Consider the following 19,661-nt stretch of genomic DNA (forward strand, 5'->3'; position numbering starts at 1 on the left):
TTCCACTGGCGCCAGGGAGTGGCGGGCAGGCGCGGCAACGCCATGGTCAAGCCCCCCCCCACCCAGCACCGGCTGCAGCCCCCCTACCCTTACCCGTACCGCTTCCTCCTCAATGAGCCCCACAAGTGCCAGGACCAGACACCCTTCCTGGTGCTGCTGGTGGTGACGGAGCCGGGGGACACGGCCGGCAGGAGCGCCATCCGGCAAACCTGGGGCAACGAAAGCTCGGTGCCGGGGGTCTCCATCCTCCGTCTCTTCCTCCTCGGCGTTCACCCGGTGTTCCGGCAGGAGCTGCGGCCGGTGCTGGAGGAGGAGAGCCTTCTCCACCACGACATCCTCCAGCAAGACTTCTTGGACACCTACAACAACCTGACGTTGAAGACGCTGATGGGCATGGAGTGGGTGAGCAAGCACTGCCCCAACGCCAGCTACGTGGTGAAGGCCGACCGCGACGTCTTCCTCAACCTGGGTTACCTGGTACGGCAATTCCTCATTCCCCCCAAGAAGAACTTCATGACCGGTTACATCTACCGCAACACGGGGCCGCTGCGCAACAAGGGCTACAAGTGGTACGTGCCCCACGAGGTCTACCCCAACAACACCTACCCGCCCTACTGCGGCGGACCCGGCTACGTCCTCTCCGGGGATTTGGCAAGCAAAATCTACGGTGTCGCCCAAACTTTGTCTGTCATCAACATGGAGGATGTCTTCATGGGCATCTGCCTGCACGCGCTGGGCATCAGTGTCACCGACAGCCCTTGGGGCGTCTTCAACATGTACTGGATCAAGTACGAGAAGTGCCGGTTCTCCCGGTTGGTGATGGTCCATCACTACGAGCCCCAGCAGCTGCTGAAGCTCTGGCCTGGCTTCCAGGAGCCGAAGACAACGTGCCACCGCTAGCCGCGGCTGGAGGGCCGAGCTGTGCCGGGGCTGCCGGGCACTGGAGCCATCCCACAGTCCCAGTGGCGGGTACCGCTGCCCCCACTGCTGCGCCGAGACTCGCCAGCTTCATCCCCTCCGGTGACTTTCCGGCCAGTCTCCGGCTCTCAAGCAGCCGCTTGGGGCCGTCTCCAAACCTCGGGTCTCTCGGGGACCCCCCACCCCTACCGGGGACGGTTTCCACCCCCCCATTTTGAGTCACCAGCTGGTTTGCACTGCTGGAGCTGAGAGCTTTGCTCGCTGGACCAGCCACTTCACTTCATTAGATCTTTTTAATGTTATTAGTAGTATTATTGATTTTTTTGTTGTTGTTCTGAGCCAGCTGGTCGTGGTGGTCCAGGACCCCACCGGCAGTAAAGCTGTGCCTGCATTAAGTTATAGCTGATATTTATAATAAAAGGCTGAAGCCAGCCGGAGCAACTCGCCAATTGTCTTGTTTCTCCTGGTGCCAACACCGCACCTGGGCTGCCCACTGGCACGAACCCCCCACCATCCCCTCTCGTCCCGGTGTGCCGGGGAGGGAAGCGTCACCATCCCAAAACACCGGCTCAAGCCCGGCTTTGCTTGGGCTGTTGACTCATCGCGGCCTCACCAGCGGTGGCAGAACAAGCGCCGGTTGGGGTGTTACCGCACGGAGTTTGGGTCCAGCTCTGCCACCAGCCCCCAGAGAACGAGAAACACCGGTGCAAGGTGCAAAGTTTATTCAACTAACTGCGCCGCGCCCGGAGGAGGCGCATTTACACACATGCAAAACGCACATGGCCAAACGGCACCAGGGCAATAACTGATAAGGCTCCAGCTGTTTCCAGCACTGCTTAAAGGAGCTAAAGCGGCAGCTCCGGTATTATTTTTGTTGGAAAAGGGGCAGTTTTGTAGCTCAAACCCCTGCTGCCCCACAGCTTTGGTTTAAGAGATGCGATCTGGCAGCTGGCTGCACCAGAGAGGTGCCGGAATATTTGGGAGCAGGAGCTGCTCCGCACCCTCAGTTCCCTTGGGACAACACCTGCGTGTTCCCAGCCTTGCAAACGCCACTCCACCTTTCCCAGAAAGGTGAGTAAACTGAAGCCACTATCCCTGTTTAATTTTCTTATGGTTTTGAGGAGTGCTGTAGTTACAGGCAGGATCTGGCCGGGCTGGGAAATTGCCCAAGAGCCATGAGGATTATCTACGCCAGGAAGTCCCCACTGGCCCTTGCTGTGAACCGTCACACCATGAACCTTCTCACTGCGTTCAAGGGTGTCTCCTCAAACGCCCCACCCTGTGTCAAGAATTCGGCACCTCTTCCCGACACCCACTGTGGCACAGGAATGGAGGCGGCCCCCTCACGCAGTGGGTCCGGGGAGCCACTGCCACCGTTGTCTCCGGCGCAGTGGTTTAATCACCGGCAAAGGCAATAATTTGGTCTTACCCAAGGCTCGAGCCAGCCCTGCTTGCTCCTCCGGTGGGCTCAGGCTGCCGTGCTCTCGGAAGTCCATAATCTCCTCCTGGCCAAAGCCCCTGGGGCAGTTTAGTCTCAAAACCGAGAGTTTAAGGTCATTCAAATTGCAGAAAGTAGAGAATATTCTGAATTATTTTTTTTTTTAAGAGAGGCAGGAGGCTGCCGCAGTGGCGCACACCGTGAAACGACACGCTAGGAGACCAAGACATCAAGAGTTTTGTGTTTATTTGTCTACATTCAGCTTACTCCAGATGTACTGCCTGAGGGATTCAGGCATACAAAACCCACTCTTTCCCACTGGTTTTTAAAATAAAATCTTCACTTATAAAACTGAAACACTAAAGCATTAAAATACAGAAAGCTTGTTTAACTCACTTCACAAAAGCATTAACAGATGACATATCCCTTATCTATTTAAAGCCATACTGTGTTCACACTTCCACATCAATTTTTAAATAGAAAAAGGATACTGAAATTGTATTAACTCAAAAAAAAAAAAAACCCAAAACCCCCCAAAATTCCTATTTAGACAAAGTTGTAATGGCAACTAACAAACCATTAAATACAGAGATGCCCAAAATACAGCTAAGTATGGAATTACAGGTACTCAACCATTAGTGACCGGTATCACAAAGAGCACTGCAACATGGAAACGGGGGCGGGGGGCAAGGGAGGGGTTTACATGTTTACCGTGATGCGATAAAACTGAATATTCAAAGGGTGGGTGAGCGCGGGAGGGAACAAAGCTCCACGCCCATGGAGGAAGGGGCAGCTTTATCTGTACTGGTAATTCATGCTGTGGTCGTTTCTGCCGTAGCCGCCTTGGGACGCTTGGTAGGAGCTAGGGGGGCCGCTGTAATTTTGGCCTGAACCGGGGGAGTTGTAGTTGGACTGAGAGGAATATCCACCTGCGGAGGGGGAGGGGGGGGTGGAGAAGGGGAGAGAGAAGCGCTCGGTTACCATCGCGGCGTGAAACAACAACAAAAAGCTGTTTCAACACGGAATCGGAGCTTTTCCTCCCATCCGGGAGCCGCTGCCAGGCAAAAGCACACGTGGATGGGAAGACGCTGCCCTCGCATGGAAAAATATATAGGGAAGTGTCGTATACTGACCTTGCTTACCTTGGTACGAGGACCCTCCGCCCCCAGATCCTCCCCCATAGCCACCGTGTGAGCCGGTGTTGTAGGAGGCACCTCCCGAATAGTTATTTCCTCCGCCTCCGCGGCCGCTGTTGCCACCGTAACCTGGAAAGGAAAACGCGGTGAGCACGGCCGGCCTCCCCGGCAGCAGCAGCTCTGCCTTCATCGCACCCAGAGAGAGGGTTTTGTCTGCTGTTAGCAGCAAAAGGGATGATTATTGGAGGCGAGGCGACTACCAGGGGTTCGATGAGCGAACCCATCTCCTTGGGCTGCTAAAGGCTTCACGGAGAGGTCTGGCTGCGAGGGGCAGCTGTGGGATTTCCCCACAGCTTGCACGAGCACAGGCGATCCACACTGAGGAACGTGCGGATCCCAAGCACTCAACTGCCCGACACAGAAAGTAAAGACTCGATCATCAAACAGTAACTCAAGAGCAGAGCAGGCAATTCCACCTTCATCCTCTGAAAGGCAAGAGCATCTCCTCAGGGAGGAGCAGACCAGACCGCAGCAGGTTTCCTGGTTGGTTGTCAATGTCAACTAATTAAATCAACTCAACCAGAGCGCTTTAAGCCCTCCAAGTGCACAGAAGTATGAAATGGCTTGGGTGGGAAGGGACGCTTGGAGCTCAGCCCGTCCAACCCCCCCTGCCACAAGCGGGGCCGTCTTCACTGAGACCAGGGTGCTCAGAGCCCCGGCCAGCCCTGCCCCGAAGGGTCCCAGGGACGGACGGGGCATCGACCCCCTCCCTGGGCAGCCTCTGCCAGGGCCTCACCCCCCTCGGCGGGAAGAATTTCCTCCCTAGAGCTGGGCCGAATCGCCCCTCTTTTAGCCGAAAACCCTTCCCCCTTGTCCCAGTGCTACCAGCCCGCCTCAAAGTTACTCCTTCGTGTAGGACCACACGCCTACGGAGCGCATATTTCCTTATTATCAACAGTTTGCATTTTACTCCCCAGATAAGCTAAGCCAGCACTCACTAAATTTGCTCTCGTAGTTGTAATCGGAGCCTCCGCCACCAGGCGAGTTGTAGGAATTGGAGTAGGAGGAATAGTTGCCTTGGCCATGGTTGTAGCCTTTCTGTTTGCCCTGTGGCGGGCCATAGTTACTGTACTGGTTTTGGTTGTAGGACTGCTGCTGCTGGCCCTGGTGGGACTGATACCCCGAACCGTAGGACGGTTTTTGCTGTCCTCCGTGCTGCTGTTTCTTTCCGCCGTGTTTTGGAGGAACCGGCGAATTGTAGTTATCGCCACCTTGGTAGTAGGAGCCATAGCCAGAGGAGCCGCCGCCGCCGCCTCCGCCGCCGCTCCCTGAGTTGGAGTGGCCGCCGTTGCTGTAGAACTGGCCTAAACAGAGAGAAAAGGGTCAGCCCCAACAGTGGCCGCATTTTGGAGCGGGGAGGCAGGCACCACAAGGCACAATTTAACAGGTTAAGGCTCATAACGCAGTGAGATTTTTACCCTTGTGAAGGCAAGGGTTTAGGAGCAGTTTAGCTCTTACGCTGGTGAAAGGTTTAAGAAACTCCACACGAGGCCGAGAGGTGAAACATCTTGTTCATTTAAGTAGACAGGGAATTGTGAAATACATCGACATCGTACCATTGTCCAGTCACCCTGCAATCTCAGTGAACGACGCCCAGCCAGTTCTCCCACAGCTTTAATTTCAGTACGACCCCAATGTTTAGGACTAAGCTCAGGGCTACGACAGTTTCTTTAATGCATGTTACAATAACTAACAGTTATTACTTCAATGCTCTACAAAGATTTAAAATCTGGTGCTCAAACTACATTTGAGACAAGTCAGCCATCGACGGCAGCTGATGCTCGGTCTCCGCAGCAGAGAGACATGGTAACGAGGAAGAATCTCGTTCCTGTAATGAGGAATTATGTCAACATCCATGCAGATCGCTCTAACACAGCGAGCCATCCGTCTAGATTTACACGGTGAGTGAGCAGCAAGAATCCAACGGAAATTAAGACGTGCGTGCACAGCTCATCCTATTTACCTCAAAGTTCAGGTACTACCTCCAGGATCCAAGGTTACCGAAAACCTCTAACGGATCAAAACACTCCAGAGAGCCTGGATGCGAGAGCACGGTACATAGTCAAGAGTTAGTCTGGGTTTAATTTTATTTACCAAGAGTACTACAGTCAAGCTCTTTGAGCGATTCTTTTCCTGCCCAATTTCTGCGAGTTGAACTTTGGGGTGTTCTTTGCGTGGGGCTTAGTGTGAGAAGACTTACTCTACAGTCAGACTTGTCGTGTTATTCGAAACTAAACTTATTTTCAAGGAATAAAAGCCACTAGAATCTAACTAAAAACCTGCACCAGTGTCTGTAATGGCGTGTACACTCGAGGAATGGAGCTACACCTCTAAAAGAAGGAAAGATTTGCTAGTGCCTCCTCTGAAATGGAGGAGGCGGGGGAGAATTCAGTAAAAAAAAAAAAAAGAGAGAGAGAGAGACAAAAGAGAAAAATCTCGTGCCCTTTGCTTCTGCAATTCTGTGTAAAACTACCAGGACGACTCACAGGGAAGCTGAATCCCAGGTCAGTTCCTAAATTCTGGTTGTGTTTGTATTGTGAAGAGCTGCAGCTCTTCAAGGCACCTAGCTTTCCATTTTTTGATCATTCAGTTGATTCTTGTCTACACCTCCTGCACTACAGTTAAGACTTTCTACGCAAGAGGTTTTTTCCTCTTCTGTAGATCACGATTTAGTTCTGCAGAAACGAGGTTCCGTAAAAAAATTTATCTCCAGCCAAGAACGCCAAGGCTGTAGCAAAATATCTTCTGCTGAATGAGAGACACCTTGCTCCGTCACTTGTATTAAAATCCCCGTCTTTGGTTCCAGCACGGGGTTATGACTGGCAGCATGTAAATTCAAGCTGCAGATGCTGGAAGCTGATCTCTCCCAAGTCAATATTTCTGGAAATTCCATTTTATACCAACACTTCATATTTAACTATGAAGTTCTCATGCTGTTTGACATCGGGTTATTTTTGACTTTCCCCAAATCAAAGCTAAGGAATAAAACTATCCAGCACACAAGCAGTTACTCTAACAGGTAGTCGCCTAGAAACCGGCAGTTTTCCACCTCATTCAGGACAGGATCTACTCCCTTGTATAAAAAGTCAATATCTCAAACAATAGCTCTCTAAACAAGATAGGGCATGCATCATTATTATTGTAAGTATCTGCTAAACACCTTGGACTTTTTTTTTTTTGTTGTTTTTTAAACCTGGTGCTTTGTAGGTCAGAGGTTTTTTTCGTTTGCTTTGTTTTTGTTTAGCTAGTTTAATTACTGAGTTAACTCAAATGTTGTTGAGCCTCACAAGTTAAACGAATGCAACGGTGCAGGCTTTGCAGCTAAAAACAGTGACAAACAAAATTACAGTTTTAAAAACAAATACCGTAGCAAGAATAAAGGACCAAACACTTGGAAATCAGAGACTCGGGTCTCGACTGGCCAATTGCGACATTTCCGGCAATTCCTGATTCCAGTGAAATTTAATTCTCCAGGCAATTAGGTACTTGTAGGGCAACGAGCGTTTTCCAGCATGGCTGCCGAGCCGGCAGAGCTTTGCCGTTAAGTGCTTTAGGCCCTTTATGCTTGGCTCAAGAAAGCCCATTTTCACGTTAACGAACAAATCCATGCATTTTCAGAAGTTACTAACATGGTTACACTAACCCCTAATGCCTGGATATTTATTGTATCAGGATCGGAAGCACAATTACAATACCTTTGAAAGTACACTAGCTACCAGCCACAACAAGTCACATCCCTCAGCGTTAATCCACCAGCATGTTACAAAGGATGTAGGATTAAACTTTAGCACACACAATTCCACGTACAAGTCAACATTTCGCATGCTTAAAAAGCTGGGCTGTACTATATTCAGAGATGTTGAAAAGTCTTCCCAATATCGAGAGGCATGTACCCAATTGCTGGGATTTATTAAAAGGCTCAAATTTTGTACAAAACCTGCTGTAAATTAAGACAAAGGTAGATTAAAACACTTCAGTTTCTTAAAAATAAAGTAATGCTTTCCATAAAAAGCAAAGATGGGCTTTTTGCCTTTACGCTGAACGGAGCTGGCTTGGAAATTTGTGCCAAGTGCACAAAAACATTCTCAGATAATTGGTTCCCCCTGTTGTGTACATCGATACAACCAAGTTCAAAGGCAAATCACAATAAAAACTGCCACTGTCTTAAGTTCTGCAGGCTAAGAGAGTTTCAGACAAGCTGCGGTGAAAAGCCACTGTTGAGAAACCCAGTGAAGCACAGGGACACAGCACGAACACTTTGGGTTTTGGAGTTCGAGAAAATTGGAGTAAAAAGCTGTTTTTTGTGCAATACTTTTAGATGATCTAGGAAGACCCAAAATCATGATAGCCGTAGCAGTCTGTGAAAAAGTCACCTACAAAAGGGGGAGACAGAGCAGAGAAAAAAAATTAGAATTCTTTTGAAGATGGCAAAATGCGCCACATTTGAAAGTCATGTTTTAGATTTCTCTGCTCCTGTCACCCCCCAATGAAGGCTTCTTCTCAAGACCAATCGCTGTGTATTTTCAGGAAAATCACATTCAAAAGTGTGGCCGATAGCTTCACGTGGCTTAAAGCAGAGAAATTTAAAATATTCACAGTTTTAGAGGAAACGTGAAGTCACCTGGATTCGCGTTTTAACTTTTTAACGAGTACACGAGCCATCTTTCATTACTTCTCATTCAAAAAAAAAAGAGAACCCCTTACAAGAGGGCTTCTGCACAAGCGCATCACCGCACGGTGCGACCCAGTCTGAGTTTCACACCCCCAGCAGATCGATGCGTTTCCAAATTTAAGATGAAGAACACTTACTATAGCCTGCTGTCGCAGAATTGCCTCCATAACCATAGCTTCCATATCCAGCACCTAGATTAGAAGAAAACGTTTAAATAAAAAGGAAATCGAAGCATACGAAGGCCTCGAACTTCCCGTCGCGCTACAAGACGCCACAAAACGCTAGCGGGGATTAATTTGCCTGTTGGGGTTTGGGTAGTTTGTGGTACATTTAGGGTGGAAAGAGTCAGGACGAGGTGCAGGCAGCATCTCACCTGCATTCATGTATCCGCCGTGATTGCCACCGAATCCGCCCCTGCCTCTTCCGCGGCCTCGGATGTTGCCGCCTCTTCCACGACCGCGCATGTTGGGCGGAGGGGGCACTTCGTTGTGCATGGGGCCTCCCATTCCGAAACCTGGGTTGTGCTGCTGAGGGAAGAGAGACGTGTTACCCAGCTCTGGCTCCTGAGCCTTGCCTCCAAGGTGAAAACAAACCTTTCAAGAGGATGTCAGGAGCTCTAGAACACATCAGGTACCCGCCTGCCTTAAAAAGAAGAAGGGCTAAGCCAAAAGCAACGGGGGCGGGTACCAAATAAAAGTCATGTCCAGAAAACAGAGGCTGCCTTCCGTAAAACTGGACAGTATTTCTGCTTTCAAGCCCAATGGCCGTTAGCAGATCCTGGTTTCCCTCCACACCTTAAATTACTTCCCCTCCCAAAAAGGGATTAAAATCATAGAGCAGGAGACAACTGTACTACAGGACCATTAGTGACGCCACAAAGTCATTGAATTGTGACATCTACTTACTTTTACAGCAAACTTGGGTCCTCCCCTAGCTGGCACGGGGGGCCTCTTCTTCTTGTTTTGCTCAATGGCAACAGGAGCATCTGGGAACAACTTCTCTAGTGCAGCCAGAGCGGCGTAGGCTTTTGCCACCTTCTTATTTGAACCAGCTCCTTGGAATTTCTGCCCGTCAACCTCCACCTTTAAAAGGGATTAAATCATTGCATGTAAGTGGAAAGGGCAGGAACAGAAGCTGCCACTTGGTAAAAGTAACCGTTTTTTCTGGTGCCTGCAAACAATTCCAGAAGTTGGAAGTGCTTAAGGTCAGGTTGGATGAGGTTTTGAGCAACCTGACCTACTGAAAACATCCCTGCTCACTAGATGATCTTTAAAAGGTCCCTTCCAACCCAAACCATTCTGTGATTTTATGATTTTAAATTCTCACGAAGTAACTAAAATTACAGATATGCGAGTTGGGATGAAGGCACAAAGCGGGGACCAGAAGTCACCTCACCTCCATGACAAAGCGCTTGTCATGACTGCCGCCCGTTTCTGAAATCAGTTCGTATTTCAGCCCGCGCCTTTTCTCATTGAGCTCCATCACAGGATTCTTGCCATGCTTCGTCAGAATTGGTCCCTGTTGTTTCACATTCTGGAAGCAGATAAGCAGCAATGAAACTCCAAGAAAAAAACCTAATGGGCTTGAAGGTGCTTCCAAAACACGTAGTTTGGAAAACATCTTGAAGAAGATAAGCTTGGAATAAGCTTGCCTGATGTTTTTACCTCGTAAATTGTATCGTGACAGTAACTGAACTGTACAGTGCGCCATTATAGCAACCTGTTGCTAAAAGGCACTTCCGATGACGTCCTACAACATCATCCCAAAGAATGAGAGCCACCCATTTCCCCTTCTTCCACTGCGCTCACCTCTGGGGTTTGATCTGAAGGAGGAGACGCAGCAGTGGGCGTCGAGACAGTTTCTACTACAGGAGGAGGAGCAACAACGACCGGTTTCTGCTCTGTTTCCTCTGCTGATTCGTCTCCTTTCCCAGATTCTTTGCCCTCCACTCCTGTGGGTAAACCCATATCTTGCAACACCTAGGGTAAGGAGAGTTGGAGAGATTACTGAACAGCACTTACCTCAAAGAACCACTGGCTCTCATGTGCCCTACCCATTTTGGGGTAAATACTTGAGAAGGCTGCTCAAGAATCTTTTTATTAATTCTGTTCAAGGGCTAGGCATTCCCCAAATCCCGCAGGCACTTCAAGGCCTAGGAGGTACAGAGTCCTCTGCCCTGAGACCTCATGCATAACAGACTACACTGTCTTGGTGTTTAACTTTCTCCCCTGTCTGTCCTGAAGGGTTTATGACATTTTTCATACAGGGTTGTTGTCACAACTGTCATCACCATCAATCTGGTTGCCCTTTTCAACTTTGAGAGGTCAGCAATCAAACTGCCTCCTAGCAAGAGCCCTCTGGCAGGAATTAACGTACACAGCTCTTACCTTCACTGCCACGTGCAATTTGGCTGTCTTTTTGGAAGGTCCTGATGCCTCAAACGTGCTGCCATCAATTTCCACAGACATTGTAAAGATAGGAGCGTGAACAGGACCGGTCTGAGAGACAAGTTTGTACTGGAGCCCGGGTTTTAGCTGGTTTAGTTTCATCAGTGCATTCATGGCCTGGGGAGGTTCGAGTTTTTCCTCTGAATAGAGAAAAAAAACCCAGAAGTTTGGGGATGTTTGTCACCTTTTTCAAAGAAGCATAACTGATTTCAGACAAGCTCTGATCTGTGTTTTCCTCCTTGTAAGAGTTTAAGTTATACCAAGTAAAAATCTTACAGTGTTAAGGTTTTGTTTTTTTTAAATTCACATGCCCTGTAGCCCCTATTCAAAGCGTCACCCAAGACCAAACACTTGCAAGAGTTATTCCGCAACCTGCCCCCCCGCCTCAGCCTGAGAACAGCTCTCAGGTAGCCATTTTTACCTACCTCTTGTTAACTCAATACCTTTTTTCTGAATCTTCTTTTTCTTTTTGCTGGGAGATTTCTCCTCTCCGTCCTCCTCCATTGGACGCTTCATTGGGGTGACAGCGTACGTTGTACTGGGAGGAATCTGGACTGTAACAATCACAACAAAAACCCCTAAGTATTCCAGTTTCCAGCAACAAGAGCAGCAAAAAGCCTTGGAAACATGGTTTGTGGGGTTCGCCCCCCCAGCCCGCCTCCAAGTACCTACCAGTATAGTCAACAGGGTTTTCGTTCTTTGGTTTCTTGGGCATTTTGGAAGGTAGGGGATCCATCCCCAAGACTTTGTGAAGCTGGCCAAAAGCAGCAAGTCTCAGAGCATGCTAGAAAGATTAAACATGTGTTACTGGGACGCGCAAGCGGCTCCACCAATCTCTGTTCCCTGCACAGTTTCAGACAGGAACATTCTACCCACCCCTACACAGAAATCCTCATCAGTTTAAATAGGACTCTCTGAATTTTTGAAGTTCAACCCAAAATACGGGTCATGGTAGCAAGTCACTATTTAAAACCTGATACTTTGCTTCTGGTTGGCCAAGCTACAAATTCCTTATTGCTGTGGGACCCATTTGTATTTCTTTTACTTGACTAGATATTAAAAAAGTTAACACCGACCTCCGTGAGGTTACTATACTACCATTAACCAATATGGAAGTTCAGAGTCAGTTGAACTGATTAAGTTTTCGTAACATCTGTAGTCAAAACTATACCTGAGCACTCTGTGTGATATCTTCCCTTTGTTGTCTGTCTAGATGCCCAATAGCATCAGTGGCTTCTTTTTCACAAGGATCATAAATACCAGAACCATCTGAAGGCAGGAAACAAGGAAGATATGCAGAGAATTATCCTGGTGTTTCTAAAGAAACTAAACTAAGTATTCCCTTGGCATCAATCAACACTCATCTCGAAGAAGAACACGGACTGACACGATCCATCCAATGTCCAACATTCTGAAACTCGTCTGGACCATTTTACATGTACAATTACCAGTGAAGCTGGTCACGACCACTCAGGGAACCAATTTTACGCTTGCAGAAACTGGTACCTCTCTCTACGGGGGTTTAACGTCATGGGTCCGTAGCTTTGAACACATGTGCCCTAAGTAACAGCAAGGTACTGTAGTACCCGTGTACGCTGGGGGCTTTCTGAGCTCCGAATCTAGGCTGCCCGCACATATAACAAGGGACTTCTCAAACGCTAAGGCAAGGTAACCGCGCCTCGAAGCTTCAACCGCGTTTCATTTCAGCTTCGCTTTGAAATGTAAATGCAGAGAACCACCTAACCTGGCATAACGATTCCCGAGGCAAGGCATTCAAGAACTCTCCTCAGAGCCTCGCCAGCGCCCATGGGTCTGTTAGCAGTTCCAATAGATTTCTCACACAGCAGCTCTAGAGGCTGAAAGACAGTTTGGAAAAGTGAGAGGAGCAAAGGCAGGCGCTTGCGCTGCTGTTACAGCCAGAAGCTGCTTCAAATCCACAAATGATTAACCATTTACACTGTAGAAATCGTTAAGTGATAAAACGATTTACACTGTAGATGTTTGAAATGTACGAACAAGGTTTCTGCCCTTAAAAGATACTACATAAACCTCTAACGTATGAAACGGAATGTGCGCAGACTGAAGAGAGCTGAACACCAGCTTAGAGCAGTGGTACCAAACCCCCCAAAAAAATGAAACAAAAAAAGGAAAAATTACCCATCCTCTCAGTGGTGCCCAAGTAGGAACCCGAGTACACAGATCTCGCAACACTCGTATCACTATGACGCACGACTTCAGCCCGTTAGCCCTGGCCTAGAATAAGAATCAAAAGCAGACATACATTCAATAAAAACACCAAAACTGCTCATTTGCAGACATTCATTTTTGCGTTGCTACTTTGTCAAGGGTAAACAGTATTTCGCGTTACCATTTTATAACTTATAACAATAACTGGAGTGTACAAAGGCAACATTACTCTTAACACAAAGCAGCAGCTATGCAACTACTCTTTAAAAAAGGTTCCTTCCAAACGTTTAATTCGCTTAAGTGCTTCTTTAGCAACTGTACCGTTGACAGACGCTAAGTCCAGCACGTCTAACTATCATCCGACGTTAAAATATTTTAAATAAAAAAAAAAAAAAAGTTAGCCCCTTAATAGTTTACAAATTTTCTACTTAAAGACAAATATAAGAACAAAATGCAAACCTGGAACCACTTGGCGTGTCGCAGTGACGCCAAGGCAGCAAGGCATTTCTGCCTGTCCAGAACGTCCGGGGAGTCGTTGACTGATAGCGTTTCTATTCGTGGATGGAATAAGAAGACAAGGCACAGTTTGACCAAGGGGGTTCTGTCAGGCGGAGAGGGGATGAGGCAGCTTCCTAACGGGCAGCTGAGGCTCCCAAAAGATCCTGATCTAGATCCTGTACCTGGAAGGATGGGTCTGCAGTGCGCTCGCCTAGCGGCCTTGCTTAGAAATTAAAACTGCAGAGAGGGGGGGAAGTTCAATTAACAGGGACGAACTGAAATCTATTCTGTGAGGAGGAGATGGGGCGTGAAACTCGATGGGAGAGGACAGAAATCCTTTGCAACTTGAATGAAGTGGTAGCATATGAGGCCGGTAATAGGTAACAAAGGGAAATTTAAAATAAACCCCCACTCTGTGTTTAGCTTTAGTGGAGAAGTGGGGGGAAAAGCTTTGCAAGGATCAAGGGAACCCCCTCCGCCCATAAGGCTTGACTGCCCTGGCCCCAACCCGTGACAGAGAGCGTCCTGTTGGTCAAAGGTCCAGCGTCCCTAAAATTGACAAACTAGAAGGCTTGGTAGACGAGGTCAGATATCAAAACCATAGACAGTCAATAGAGCACAAAGATATCTTCCAGTCTGTGCTGCAGCAAAATTGAAGATATGGTTTGAAAAAGCACAAAGTTTCTCAAGACCAGGGTTTTAGATAAGGCTAGTGCACAGAGCGAGCGTTTGACATCCACCAATTCGACAGCGCGATGCCTACGATACAGAACCCATCGTAGTGAAGCAATTCAAGCGCAAAAAAACCAGTCTGTGAATTCTTATTCCAAAGGGAATTTGAGAGCAAATGGAGAAGCTAACTTTATCCAAAACTCTGCATCACTTTCTGGAATTCTGAACTTTAGCTGATGAAACAGCCAATCGAGGAGACCCAGAGCAGCTATCATTCTTGCTGCAACACAAACTGCGTGGAACATCCAATTTCATGTACATGCAAGTCATTTAACAAGAAGCCTTCAAGAATCTTTTTTAATGTATCTGGTTTATATTTTTATGTCACTGTGCAGGCCACTTACGTGGCTAGGTACAAAACAAGATTAATACAACAAGATGACATATTAGTGAACTAAAGGCCCAAGAAAAAAAAATAAAAGAAAAAGGATTAAAAAAAAAAAAAAGGAGCAAAATCCCATCTGAAAGGTGCTACTCAGTTTCAGAAGCTCAGTCTGAATAAACCGTGACCATGATCTCATGAGGTTGGTGTTGTCATACGGAATTTTGAATTTGCACAAAAATAATCGTTGCCGCTTCGGCTGAAACTGAAGAGCACGCTTTAACAGTGAATTAGCAACGGAAATGTACGGGTTTCCAACTGACTGTCGGCTGTTTTCAGTCTTCCATACCTCCAGCTAACTGTTTTTCCATTTCTTCTCTGACTACGGGCGACGTCAAGTGGATGGTCAGTGTCAACGGCGGCTCTTTTGTGTTCTTAATTACAATTGCAGCATCACCAACTGACTGGATTATTTCGTATTTGTCTTCGGTAATAGCCTGCAATATAATTTCACCGCTTAGCGGAAGTCTTAATTCATTTCTGAGTGATTTGCAACATTCTTTTCCAGCAAAAGCCAAGGTCTATAAACAAAACTTCAGCTAATAAAATGAAGTTCATTTATCAAGGCAATTCCAGAATAACACTACATGCCTATGAAAATTACTTTTCCAAGACAGAAAAAGGGTATCAAAACAAACGTCATCGGTACCTTTTTAACCATTTAAAACCTATTTCGGTTGTTCTGTCACAAGCATGCACAAACATTGAAAGGTTTTACTCACAGCAAGCTGTACTCCGAGATTGTCAGCTACTTTCTCCAGGAGATCTGTGGTGGGTTTATCTTTGCACAAAAGAACTAGCTCAAGATCCAAGTCCCCCTTCAGTAACAGGCCTTTTGCTACCAGCCCTACACGCATCACTCCACGCAGGGTCCTAGTCAACTGCTCTGTGGCCTTCTGATCCCTGCAAATACACAGGCTACAGTCACGACGGCTTCAAAACTACAAGTTAACTGCAGCCAGGTAAGCACGAACGCTCAACCCAAGCTAAGGGATAGAGCTACAAAGATTAAACACGCTGCACGACCCCCGCTGAAGGATTTACTACACCTGCACAGGAACAGTCACTTCAGCCCAGGGTTAGTTAACTCCTCTTAATTCCACAGCCAGGGAGAACAACTCTTCCACCTCCAGCAAGCGGATTTTTACTAATCTAAGTAAGAAGGTGCTACTACTTCCGACAGTGCCCCTTAGAAACACGTGTTCGATGATGTTCCTTACCCTCCTTCCTTGTTTTCCTCTTCAGCTGCTGTCTCCATGGACTCTGTTTCTGGCTGCTCCCCACTGACTTTTTCTTGCTCATCAATCCAGTCGGAGACAGCTTTGAGCGCTCGCTCCGTGTGGGACACCATATTCTGAACTGCCTCCAGCTCCTCTTGCGTCGGGTAAACGGCCGAATGTTTGGCCATCACATGGCGGTCGTCGTTCACAAAAATACGCATTGGTCGCTGAAAAGGGATTTTAGAACAGTTTTAGAGAGAGCTGAAACGCGGATATTCATCTCGTGAGCCTGAAACCTCCCGATCCTTACCATTTTTGCTTTTGAATGTCCGTCCAAGCCTTCAAAATGTGCTTATTTAGATTCTTCCACCAAAAAGACTGTACCAGTACCACACTTTTCCGTAATCTGAAAGCAACAGAAAACCAGTTAGCAACGCTGGCAGGCTGGTCCATCCCCGCAGCCTGCTTGCTGACTGTGCGTAGGAACAGAAATAACTGGAATTGATAATTGGAAGCAATAACAGAAATGAGAAGTATGCAAACTTGTTAGTGAAAGCCCCGTTTTCCGCTCCTGATGACTTATATTCTTAAGACACGAACAGTGCCCACGATAACAGTTACAGCCAATGTTGTCACACTGCTGTCACCCCAACTTGCAGAGGCTGCCCTCAAAGAGGGTTTGCATTAACTGCTCAGTTTTACCTGCCCAGCAGTTTAACGAGCACCATACGCTCATTTACCATCCACCAGCTCAGCCGTGGAGCAACGGCCAAGCACGCTGCACACGGCAAACACTTTGAACCATTCCCTCATACAACGTCCCGCAGAAGCAGAGACACCCCAGCAGCCTGAGCTGCACCCAACTGCTTGATCTTCCCTCCTACTGCTCGTCCGCAGCCGTAAGCATATTATTTTGGCTCCTTATTCCCAAGAGGCTTTCCCATTGAAATTGGATTTTTCCAAAAGCTCCTGCTCATATTTCTAAAACAAAGCACACTGAAGGTAAAGCGTTCCCCGATACATGCTGGAGCAGCCTGCTGGGAAAATTAACAGTCCACACGCTAATATAATTCCACGAAGTAAAGAACCACGCTGCCATTGCCCGGTTGCCAAGCGAGGCGATAGCTTTCATTCATGCTACTCAGAAGCAACTATTTGTAAAGATCTCTTTGCTACGTACCACTTTTTACCCCAAATTCATTTTACGGCCCCAAAGTAAACAAGCCTGCTTTTACTTAGCATCAATATGAGACAAGTTAGGTGGCTCCATCGAGTCTCTTCACTTACTTTATTGGGCAGAAATAGTTATAAACCTACACCAGCATACCTGCTTTTGAAGCAAGTGCCCTCAGCTCCTAAAATTCAACAGACTAAGCTGAAATTGCAACAGCTTAGTTCCAAACGAGAAGCCGTTTTCGAAGGGAACTAACCCACCCTGATAGCCTAAGCCCCAGCCGAGGCTGTGAACTTCTTTTGTTAAAATTCAAGCACTTTGTTGCTCAGTTTTAGCCAAGGGGCCTTCGAGCAGAGAAACATTTGCGTCCTGCAGGACTGGCTTATGCTTTGTGGGAGAAGACAGCTTCCCAAGATTGCCTTCAGATGCAAGCAGGCTTTTGGCAAGAACTTCAAAATGCCACTCTGCACCCACCAGGATCGACTCTTTGGCATCAGTATCGTCGTTTCCCGTGCAACTAGCATAAGAATCAGCAGTTGCTTGATTCACAGTCATTAATTTGACCAAACATCGTTAATAAAACTCTCGATTTACCTCTAACTGAAACCACACAGGGGCAATCCCAGTCCTGCAAACACCCAGTGTTTCATGGTAACTCCAAGAATTGTGAAGTGCCATTTAAAAGCCTTAGCACAAGTGAGGCAAAGGAAGAGCCTCAGCACCTGAAGATGCTGGAGATGAAGGTCATCGTCATCTGCATCCACCGGTTGTTTCACTTCATTGTACAACCAAGTACACATCAAAACTGCTTGGTAACTAACGCTTTCGGAAACACTGCTGGAGAAAACTCGTCAATCACGCCTCAATGATTCCAGAGCTCACAACCAAATCCTGCTTCTCTGGAAGTCCTTCCGTTTTGAATGAGTTTCACTCAAAATGAAACCAGACTGAAGCTTGTTTTTGCTTTTTTCCACTGGAACCTGCCTCGAATCAGCCCCTTCCCAGCCTCGCCGGTCATTGCTACGTACAGCTCGCAAACCCAACGCTTTACTTTTTACGCTTTACAGATGACACAAACTGCAAGTAAGCCCGACTGATCTTAAGTATGAAGTGTCAAAGATACTGGAATAGTATAAAGTGTCCAGGATACTGAAATAATAATAAAACAAGTAACTAACTGCCCAAATACTTAGTGCTTTACTAGAGTAATGCCATTACAACTCTATAAAGTAACATGAAGGGCCTGGGCAGAAATCGGGACCCTGCTGCGCTACTTGTTTTACAAGCAGAGCTGGGGCTCACAACCTGAAGAATTTTCTAGGATAAAATTGGGAAAGCTCATTTCCTCGAGCCGCTGTCGCCATACAGACTATTCCACAGCACAGAAATACCTCTGATTCCAATCCTGCAAATATTTATGCACAGGACGACTTTGGTAGTGTTAGAAATCCGGATCTAACTGTAATTAAACCCAGATGTTAGTGCCTGCTGAGCGGGGAGAATTATTCCCAAGCTACCTGCAAGAACCCACAAGACATCTTCTCATGTTTGCGGGTGCCAGCCTCCCAATCCGCTCCTGCGTTGGACTGTACCCCGAAGAACTCGTACACTCTGTACGCAGTTATTTTTCTTAAAGCTCCCTTAATTTCCTCCAAGCAAGGTAAGAAATAAGTTGAAATACAACCTAGTGAGGCAGCTGTTTCTACAGTCAGAAAATACTACAACAGCCTCAGAAACGAGCGTCCCGTTTCCTGCGATTTCTAAAGACGGACGTTAGCGCTCTTGAAATCACTGAAGTTCCTTTCAAGTGAGAACCCAGGAGCTGATGCTGCAGCATCACAGGATTCATGCCTCTTGGGGAAAAGAATCACAGAACAAGTTAAAAATACAAACGTGCTCAATAACACCCAATTCCTGACATTGCTCTTGAGGCCAATCATCACTAAAATTTGAGAAAAAGGAGAAACTTTTAAATTCCACCCTTGTTTTAAGCCTCACCTGCTCTACTCTCCCCCTCCTACCATTTCCACTACCAGCTTGATTTCACCAACAAACTTTCCACTCAATTCGAGTCTTCCGACAGCAGGAGCAGACTCTCCAAAACATTTGTTGGGGTGGGGGCGGATGAGAAAACGAGAATGCAAAAGGTTGAAAACTCGGCCCTCGATCAGGGGAAAGCTTAACGCACATGAAGAAGAGCATTTTGTTTTAGAAACCTTCTACGTTTTAAGAAAGAATTAGTCATTTTTAGCCTATCGTACCTGAAGAGGATGACTGAAGGGACGCAAAGCCTTAATGCCTGGCTTTTGTTTGCGTGGGGATGGCTGCCCTGGCAGGCAAAGCTCTTCCAGGTCTAAGGACACCGACAGCATCTATTCCCCATCACAAGGCTACCTGGCTGACCGAGGTGACGGCAAACAAAAGCTGTTGGCTCATGCAAAGTGGATTTTTAAAAATTTTTTTTTCTGAACCGTCCAGCTACAAGTAATGGGATCGATGAGAACAAGGGGAATTGCAAGGAAGCGATGGGAGAACCCGGATAAAAACCCTGGAGAGTGAAGTTTAGGAGAGGAGAGCGCGGTCCTGTCCCTGAGGGGAGGAGGTAGGGATTTAAATCACACCAAAGGGGATGTTTCCACCTCACCTGTGCCCCCCCCCCCCCCCCCCCCGAGACAGCAGGGAGAAGCCTGCAGGCCCCGGGGGGCGGGGGGAGTGTGGGCAGGAAGGGTCGTGTCCTTCCCCCCCCCAGGACCGACCTTTCCCTCCTCCCCGCTCCCACACGGGCAGCACCGCCCGG

The 19,661-nt window shown here is 47.5% G+C and overlaps 2 protein-coding genes across 5 annotated transcripts in view; one reads left to right on the plus strand and one right to left on the minus strand.

Annotated features, from left to right (window-relative positions):
* Positions 1-900, plus strand: part of LOC104834909 (beta-1,3-galactosyltransferase 2-like) — a 1,068-nt gene extending 168 nt beyond the window's left edge. Inside the window, exon 2 of the mRNA XM_010572578.1 lies at positions 16-900. Within this exon, the coding sequence (XP_010570880.1) occupies positions 16-900 (885 nt within the window). The remainder of the gene's footprint in view (positions 1-15) is intronic.
* Positions 901-2,666: 1,766 nt separating this feature from the next.
* Positions 2,667-19,145, minus strand: ILF3 (interleukin enhancer binding factor 3, 90kDa). Of its 4 annotated transcripts, none has more exons than XM_010572574.1 (20): positions 19,126-19,145; positions 16,001-16,096; positions 15,691-15,917; positions 15,193-15,373; positions 14,760-14,907; positions 13,318-13,409; positions 12,829-12,924; positions 12,416-12,527; positions 11,843-11,940; positions 11,344-11,455; positions 11,115-11,225; positions 10,612-10,811; positions 10,033-10,203; positions 9,620-9,757; positions 9,130-9,306; positions 8,598-8,748; positions 8,362-8,415; positions 4,491-4,856; positions 3,499-3,621; positions 2,667-3,285 (listed from the first exon to the last, which is right to left on the minus strand). In XM_010572574.1, the coding sequence occupies exons 2-20, from the start codon at positions 16,001-16,003 to the stop codon at positions 3,152-3,154; spliced, it is 2,694 nt and encodes an 897-aa protein (XP_010570876.1). In that variant the 5' UTR covers positions 16,004-16,096; positions 19,126-19,145; the 3' UTR covers positions 2,667-3,151. The 4 variants fall into 4 exon arrangements, with proteins under 4 accessions (XP_010570876.1, XP_010570875.1, XP_010570873.1 ...); XM_010572573.1 differs by having other exon boundaries at positions 3,490-3,621; XM_010572571.1 differs by having other exon boundaries at positions 3,490-3,621; positions 11,097-11,225.
* Between the last annotated feature and the right edge of the window lie 516 nt (positions 19,146-19,661).

Source organism: Haliaeetus leucocephalus, unplaced genomic scaffold, assembly GCF_000737465.1.
Source record: "Haliaeetus leucocephalus isolate CR32 unplaced genomic scaffold, Haliaeetus_leucocephalus-4.0 Scaffold348, whole genome shotgun sequence".
NCBI classification, from domain to species: Eukaryota; Metazoa; Chordata; class Aves; order Accipitriformes; family Accipitridae; genus Haliaeetus; species Haliaeetus leucocephalus.